At 48.0% G+C, this 8,362-nt stretch overlaps 1 protein-coding gene across 3 annotated transcripts in view; it reads left to right on the top strand.

Moving 5' to 3' along the window:
• The window catches only part of Cep250 (centrosomal protein 250), a 47,174-nt gene that overhangs the window by 14,602 nt on the left and 24,210 nt on the right, over positions 1 to 8,362 (top strand). For all 3 annotated transcript variants that reach the window (XM_026787124.1, XM_005363063.3, XM_026787125.1), the window contains 9 exons: positions 410 to 568; positions 1,026 to 1,204; positions 1,679 to 1,861; positions 3,809 to 3,953; positions 5,085 to 5,231; positions 5,715 to 5,945; positions 7,294 to 7,487; positions 7,691 to 7,818; positions 7,902 to 8,071. In XM_026787124.1, the coding sequence (XP_026642925.1) occupies positions 410 to 568; positions 1,026 to 1,204; positions 1,679 to 1,861; positions 3,809 to 3,953; positions 5,085 to 5,231; positions 5,715 to 5,945; positions 7,294 to 7,487; positions 7,691 to 7,818; positions 7,902 to 8,071 (1,536 nt within the window). The remainder of the gene's footprint in view (positions 1 to 409; positions 569 to 1,025; positions 1,205 to 1,678; positions 1,862 to 3,808; positions 3,954 to 5,084; positions 5,232 to 5,714; positions 5,946 to 7,293; positions 7,488 to 7,690; positions 7,819 to 7,901; positions 8,072 to 8,362) is intronic.

Here is an 8,362-nt window from a genome sequence, read left to right as displayed (position 1 = left end):
GTGTCCTCTCTGCTGCCTTGATTTCTAGACTGAGGTTTGGTTTGAGTGTCATCATGTAGGATAAGTTCTCTTAGGGCACTTGAAGATTGGGACCCCGAGTATAGGTAAGCATTCATGTCCTGATCCTGTGTAGTGGAAAGGTCCTCTATCTTGTTTCTTGTTATGGTTCTTAGGCCATAGGCTGAATTCTGTCTTTGTCATTGCAACAGCATTTCTTTCCCTCCCCGTCACTTACTGCCCATAGACGATTGTAGTCTTATTGCTTGGGTGACCAAACATGAAGAGTTGAAGAGACCAGTCATTTTTTGCTCTTAGGGTTCCTGCCTCAGGAATAGGACCTGCAAAGGAAACCTTCAGGCTCCTCTGCTCTATAATGCAAGTCTCTTGGTGACACGTGGTTGCATTTCAGGCCTCAGTGGAAGAAGAGGACACTATGACCCAAAGCTCAGATCATGAGGGCTCATTGCAGTTGGACTGTAGCAGCTTCTCCCCGTTTGATCCCCAGGACCCAGACAAGGCTCTTACTCTGGTGCACTCGGTGCTGACTCGGAGACAGCAGGCCGTACAGGTGAGAAGCTCCAGAGCTGCTCCTCAGCCCCAGGGACAGGTGCCCCGGGCATGTCTCTCGAGTCTGGAGTATCCCTTTCAGCTGGCACTCATACTGTGTTCGGTTGCACACTAATTTCTCTGTTTGCCCAGTGGTGCCTGTGACCTACAGCTGTCTGTATTCTCCACACCAGTTGCGTGTATCTTTGAGTGCTACTAAGCAGAGTCCTGGGAGAGTGTAAATGTCCCCAACTCCAAGCAGCCCTTGCTGTCCCTTAGGCTACTCTGTCTGAAGATGGTGGTCCCCAAGACTCTAGAGCCACAGAACCCAGGAGCCCTTGGTTCTTTGACATCTCACTTGGCCACACTTCTGTTCTCAGCTGGCTCTTGATACTGTTTCCAGTCCCCTTGCCTTGGAGTCACTCGTTTGGTGTTGGTTCTTTACTCTGCATCCCGTTTCTGTGGCTCTCCTTTCACAGGACCTCAGGCAGCAGCTTTCAGGCTGCCAGGAGACAATGAGCTTGTTGCAGCAGCAGCACAATCAGTGGGAGGAGGAGGGCAAAGCCCTGAGAGAAAAGCTACACAAGCTCACTGGAGAGCGGGATGCTCTGGCAGGGCAGACTGTGGACCTTCAGGGAGAGGTGGACTCTCTCAGCAAGTGAGTGAGCAGGCTGCTTGTTCCTCCCTTTCGTGTCTGGTTTTTGGAAAGCAAAGCCTTCGTAATTTTATTTTATTCCATGTCTGGTTTTACTTATGGTTTTGCAGGGCTGGGAATCAAACCCCGAACCTTAGTCTTGTTAGGAAAGCACTCTTATGACTGAACTGCATTCTTAGTTCTTAAGTGTCTAGTTCTAGTCCTCATTTAGCCACTTACCCAGCACTGTCCTGTCTTTGTCCCTGGATCCATTAATGATGCTTAAGGCTGCTTTGGTTTTTATTCTGTCTCCTGTGGGAAAACCTTTTTGTGTTGGTGTCTTTAAAATCATATAATAAATGGTTTTCTGCTTGAAAAAAGCATTATATATTTTTATAAATGTTAAGAAACAAGCTTCTCTCACCTTTTGCTCTACTAGGTCTTTTTCCACCAGGATCTTTGGTCCCCAGGCCTGGACATCTCCGATCTGTATTTCAGGGAGCGAGAACTGCTGCAGAAGGCCAGGGCAGAGCTGCAGCAGCAGCTGGAGGTGCTGGAGCAGGAAGCGTGGCGGCTGCGGAGAGCCAATGTGGAACTGCAGCTGCAGGGGGACTCTGCTCAGGGGGAGAAGCAGGAGCAGCAGGAGGAGCTGCATATGGCTGTCCGCGAGAGGGAACGTCTGTGAGTGTGACTGGGCCCCTGTCACCAGGGCCTGGCCTTCCTTACCCTGTCCTTCTCTCTTAGGAAGTCAAGTGCATGTGGTTCACCTTAGCTCACTACTTCCTCCTTTGTAGGGAGCTGAGGTGGAAAGTCATCGGACGCTGCTGAGTCCTGTAGGGTATGGGGCTGTGAGGGCCACAAAAACGAGTAAAGATGCTGGCCATGATCTCGAGGATCTTGAAATCTAATGAGAAGTCAGACGGGCAGACAGCCGTGACATGAAAGCTAGAAGACATACGGCCGCACGAGAGCTCGAGCTTGGTGCTTTGGAAGAACAGGAACAATAGTTAATATCGAGAGCCGGGACAACTTTATGGGGGAGGGGTAGACTTTGAGCAGGGCCCTGACCTGTTTTAATTTGTAGGAAAAAGGACCTAGGGGACAGAATAGCAAAGAAAAGGAATAGGAGTTGTGGTGTGTTCAGAGTTAGCTGGCTGTGGAAAGGTAAGACCGCTGGAAAGTGATAGGAAAGTCACTGGTCAGGAAGGGAAGCCAGGGTCATGACCCCAGCTCACCTGTAAAGTCCACTAGGTGATGCTGCAGAAAGGAACTGTAGAGCAGGACAAAGGCTTGGTGCAGATTGTGGCTTTGCCACCAGGATAGATTATTCTCTTGGCAAAATAGAGATGATATTTGAAGAGTTATTGGAAAAATGGGCAATACTTCACAAAATGCTAGCATAAGCTGTCAAGATGGCTCACAGTGAGTTCAATCCACTGACCCCAGAGATTGTCCTTTGACCTCCATGTGTGCATTGTGGTTCCCTCCGCACACACAAGTAAATTTAATTAATTTCTTGTTTGTTTGAGACAGGGTCTCATCTGTAGTCCAAGCCAACTGTGAACTCACTTTTTAATGCCAGCAGAGCCCTGGTAGCAGCTCGTTCCTTGGCTTGGTCCCTTCCTGTGCCTTATTCCTTGCGTCTAGTTAGTAAACAGTGGAAGCTTGAGGAAGCTCGAAGGTCTGCCAAAGGGTAGGGTCATGCCGCATGTTCTGCACTGAGGGCACAGCAGACAATCCACACAGATACATATGTGTTTAAAATGTGATCTATCCTGGGTAGTGGTGGCGCATGTGTTTAATCCCAGCACTCGGGAAGGAGAGACAGGTGGGTCTCTGTGACTTGGAGTCAAACTTGGTCTACAGAGTGAGTTCTAGGATAGGCTCCAATGCTACAGAGAAACCCTGTCTCAAAAACAACAATAAAAAATGTAATCTATCTGACTCGATATATAGTTAGATAAATCAAAAGTTAAAGCTGTTTAAAAAGATACCAGGGTATATTGGCTCACACTTACAATCCCAACACTTGGGAAGATTGCTCTGAGTTCAAAGCCAGCTTGGGCTGCAGAGCAAGACCCTGTCACAATAAACAACAAAAATCCCACCTATTTAAGAAGATGCACATAGGGAGGTCTCCATCTTTGCTCGTTCCGTCCTCCTCTCCTGTCTTCTGTTGGTCACCGGTTCAGTTAATTTCGTGTTTGTCTTTTTTTTTTAATTTTTTTATGGTTTATTTAACACATTGGTGTGAAGTGTCAGATCCCCTGGAACTGGATCTTCAGACAGTTGTGAGCTGCCATGTGAGTGCTGGGAATTGAACCCAGGTCCTCTGGAAGAGCAGTCAGTGCTCTTAACCACTAAGTCATCTCTCCAGCCCCTCGTGTTGGTCTTTCCAGTCCACTTCGTGCAGATAGTCTGCTTCCTCTCACTTTTGTACGAAAGGCAGTACACTAACACTGCTATGCGCTTTGCTCTTCTCACCTGCTGTGTCATTGAGAGCTTTCCTTATTAGTTTTTAGAAGATAATTTCACATTTTTTTAACAGAAAAAATAATTAGACTCCCATGTCCTGTTGGGACACAAACACTCCCATACACTCCCTAACTCCCTCTCCTTCCTTCTTAGTCAGGAGACGCTGGTGAGCATGGAAACCAAACAGTCAGAATCGCTCAGTGAGCTGATTACTCTTCGAGAAGCCCTGGAGTCAAGCCGCCTAGAAGGAGAGTTACTGAGGCAAGAGCAAGTGGAAGTGACGGCAGCCTTGGCCAAGGTATGTGAGCCTTCTCCCTCGGAAAGTCGTGTTCCCAGTAGAGGGGCTGGATGGCTCATTCTTCACCCTTCAGACTTCAAATCTTCATCTATTTCTCTTCAATCGCTAGTGTGCTTCTGGGTCCTCTCCCTCCCAACATGCCCTCTACATGACATTCAGTCAGTTTTGTGAATGTGGTTGTGAGTCTCTTAAAGTTGCCCCGTGTGGGCTGGAGGCGCATACTGCTCTTGCAGAGGACCTGAGTCCACTCCAGCATCCACATCAGGCGCTCACAACTGCTTGTCACTCCAGGAGACTCTGATGTCCTCTTCTCAACGTCATGGACATAACATATTTATACATTTATTCATTCACAAGAAAAGAGACACAGAGACATATATAAACATGATTTAAAAATATAAGTCTTTAGCAGAGTGGTGGTGGCGCACGCCTTTAATCCCAGCACTCAGAAGGTAGAGACAGTTGGATCTCTGTGAGTTCAAGCCAGCCTGATCTACAGAGCGAGTTCCAGGACAGGCTCCAAAGCTACACAGAGAAACCCTGTCTTGAAAAACCAACCAACCAAACAAACAAGCTAATTAATTGATTAAAAAATATGTATATATGTCTTTAAAAAAATCAATGGCTTCTCAACTCTAGTACCACATTCAACACCCTTTGCCATCTGCTTCAACTATTTCTGGCCTACCTGCGCGGCACACTCCAGGTATCCTATCTCTTGCACAAAGCATCAGCTGCACTCTCGGGTCCCCTTCCTTCATGACTAATACACTGGATACACATTTCCATCACCTTGACTCCCAAGCACCATCTCCCTGTCACTGTTCTTTGTCCCAAGCATTTTCTGCTCTCCCAAACTGAATGAATGCCTCCTTTGAGTTCTCAGTTGTGCTTACACTTTCTGTACTGTCGTGACAATTGTAGTGTGCACAGCTTTCTGTGTTTCTGTGCTGTGAGTGCCTTTCTTGTGGATGGATGGATGGATGGATGGATGGATGGATGAATACCTTGTTTAGAATGGAAGGGAAGAGGTGGATGATATTTTACAAATGAAAGCAGGTATTGGGAGTATGTACGGTTTACTGTTCTGTGAAAACTGAAAGCAGAAAGCACTAACCTTTTTGTTTTTAGGCAGAACAGTCCATTGCAGATCTGTCAGCTTCCGAGAACAGCCTGAAGGCAGAGGTAGCTGATCTTAGAGCTGCGGCTGCCAAGCTTGGGGCCTTAAATGAGGCTTTGGCTTTAGATAAAGTGGGACTGAACCAGCAGCTTCTCCAGGTGAGCAAAGATTTGATTCCCAGGAGGGGCTGGGCCTTACCTGATGATTAGCCATTAGCCCAAGTGCCCCCAAATCACCTCTGTTGGTTAAAAATTTAACCTCTCATTTTAGTAGGGAAAACTTCTTGTTTCCCATTCTCCTGAGACCCAGAAATGTCATTATTCTGGGTGTTTTGTTTGTTTGTTGAGACCCTGTTTCATGCTACCAAGGCTGTTCTGATCCTCCATCACTTCCCAAGTGCGGGGATCACAGACTTGCACCGCTACCCGGTGTTACTCTGAATTCTTTGGAAGCAAGAGTTCGCCTTTTCAATCTTAATCCCAGCATCAGGCCCGTCTGGTGCCTAGAATATAAACACCAGATCAAATGGCTGGGTCTCCCCTTCTCTTAAAAGCACTCTGTGCAGAGCTGCAGAAGTGGGGGAGCAAACTGTACCCACTTAGCTTTGGTGTGCTGCACTCCCTTCTCTTTCTGGCCAGTAGTTGGAGCAGGAGAACCAGTCTGTGTGCGGCAGAGTGGAGGCGGCTGAGCACCTGAGAAGTGCTCTGCAGGTGGACCTGGCGGAGGCAGAAAGGCGCAGGGAAGCCCTGTGGGAGAAGAAAACTCAGCTTCAGGCTCAGCTGCAGAAGGCGGAGGAGACAGGGGCTGAACTACAGGCAGAACTGAAGAGTGTCCGAGAAGAAAAGGAAGAACTTAAAGAGAAGTTAAGCGAGGTCAGAGGACATCGTATTGTCAATGTACTGTCCCCACGGTGTGATACACGCTCACTGTCAGCAGAAGGAGTGGCTTAGTGAGTGAGGTATCAGAGTCCTTCACTGATCCCCCACTCCCTATTTCTGCATGGTCTTCCCTATAGTCTTCATACTCGGTTCAAACATCTACAGCTCTCATGCTGTGATTATTTGTTTGCTGTCCTAAAGGCCATCTCTATTGTTTTGTTGTTTATTTATTTTCGTCTTTTGAGACAGAGTCTAACTCTGCAGTCCTTACTGGCCTGGAGCTCATTATGTAGACCAGGCAGGTTGCAGTGTCCACCTGCCTCTGCCTCCTGAGTGCTAAGATTATTAGCTACTATGTCCAGCTAAGGCTGTGTCTCTCTGTCTTTTTCTTGGTTTGGTTTTTGGCCCTCCCTAGTGGGAAAGCATGCCAGCAGATGTCTGTATGGTGGCCAGGGTTTGTGGCAGCTACTTGCTTGCATCTTAGCCACCAGGAGGCAGAGAAGGGGGAAATGAAGTGTCTGCTGGGCTTTTTCCTGTTGCCCTTTTAATTGAGTCTGAGACTCCACCCATGGGATGGTGCCATCCATATTCAGGTGGTTTTCCCTCTATTAATGCCCTCACAGACACACCCAGAGGTGCATCTCCTAGGTGAGTCTATGGCGGTCACGCACTTATATTTCTGGATCTTCAGTCAGTTGTGAGCTGCCATGTGGGTGCTGGGAATTGAACCCAGGGCCTCTGGAAGAGAAGTCAGTTCTCTTAACTACTGAGCCATCTCTCCAGCCCTCTCCTAGGTGATTCTAAATCACCAAACTGACAATGAAAGTTAATGACAGTCTTGCTTTTCCTACCAAACCTCTCATTGTCCTAATACTTGAACATAATCCTTTCTTAAAAGTTCCTTCTCAGGGGCTGGAGAGATGGCTCAGAGGTTAAGAGCACTGACTTCTCTGCCAGAGGTCCTGAGTTCAATTCCCAGCAACCACATGGTGGCTCACAACCATCTATAATGAGATCTGGTGCCCTCTTCTGGGGAGCAGGTACGCTGTATACATAATAAATAAATAAATAAATAAATAAATACTTTAAAGAGTCCCTTCTCAGATATTAATCAGGTTCTTGGTGTATATGTGGGTTCTGCTGTCCCCAGCACAGAGTCTCACCCATAGGAGAGCATCCTTTTTGTCCTAGGCCTCCTGATCAAGGAAATAAACAAACACCAGTTATTCCCGAGTCAGCAATGTTCAGTGCTGAGTCCAGAATCTTCAAAAACCCCTTGCGCTGACCTGATGGCAGCAGCCCTGGGGTTCTGCCTCACTTTGTAGCTCATCGTTTTCCTCAGGTACGTCACCAGCAAGAAGCAGCTACAGCTCAGCTAGAGCAGCTGCATCAGGATGCAGAGCGACAGGAAGAAACACTTGCTAGAGCAGTCCTGGAGAAAGAGGCCCTCGTACGGGAGAGGGCAGCTCTTGAGGTGCGCCTGCAGGCTGTGGAGCGGGACCGACATGACCTCACTGAACAAGTTCTGGGGCTCAGGTAGGGTCCACACTTAGCTCAGGCAAGCACAGAGAGCGTTGCAAGGCTAAGCAGAGCTCCCTGTCCTAAGAGTATGAATTCTCAATGAGCTGTAGACATGCATTTGCCCCCATAACTTCTTGTAGCCTGTACTGCTCCAGTCCCTCCTAAGAAAGGGTAAGGGGCTTGATGGGTTAGAACTCATCCTAATTCCCAAATCTCAGGTCAGCCAAGGAACAGCTGGAGAGCAATCTCTTTGAAGCCCAACAGCAAAATTCTGTCATCGAGGTCACCAAGGGTCAACTGGAGATCCAGATTCAAACTATTACTCAAGCCAAGGAAGTCATTCAAGGTGAGAGCCCACTGGGATGGAGAGTATTGTTAGGTAAACGGAGTGGGGCAGAGGCTCAGAGGTGGTCTTGCCTGGCATCCTAGGGGAAGTGAAGTGCCTGAAACTGGAACTGGATGCCGAGAGGAGCCGGGCAGAGCAAGAGCGGAATGCAGTAGCCAGGCAGCTGGCCCAAGCTGAACAAGAGGGGCAGGCAGCTCTGGAGCGACAGAAGGTGGCCCATGAGGAGGAGGTGAACAGGCTCCAAGAGAAATGGGTAGGTGACGGATGTGGTTGGGGATAGGAGAGGCAGACATGGCCCCCCTTCAGTGAGTCTGCCCTCTGATGCCTCTTGGTCCAGTTACTACTGCTTAGAAGAATGAAATTTGATCACCAAAGTATAAAATCCAGTTTCAGAATCCTCAGTCCCAGAATACCTGTCTCTGTCTCTACTTCAGCATCTCTTTTCTGAGACAGGGTACCTCCTCATGGCCTAGTGGGCCTCAGACTTGAACAGCTTCTAGCTATTAAGTAAATTAACATGAAAAATACTAAGACTGGTTCTTAG

The sequence above is a fragment of the Microtus ochrogaster genome, linkage group LG8 (genome assembly GCF_000317375.1).
Source record: "Microtus ochrogaster isolate Prairie Vole_2 linkage group LG8, MicOch1.0, whole genome shotgun sequence".
NCBI lineage: Eukaryota > Metazoa > Chordata > Mammalia > Rodentia > Cricetidae > Microtus > Microtus ochrogaster.
Note: the sequence above shows the minus strand (reverse complement) of the source record. Positions and strands in the feature narration are given on the sequence as shown.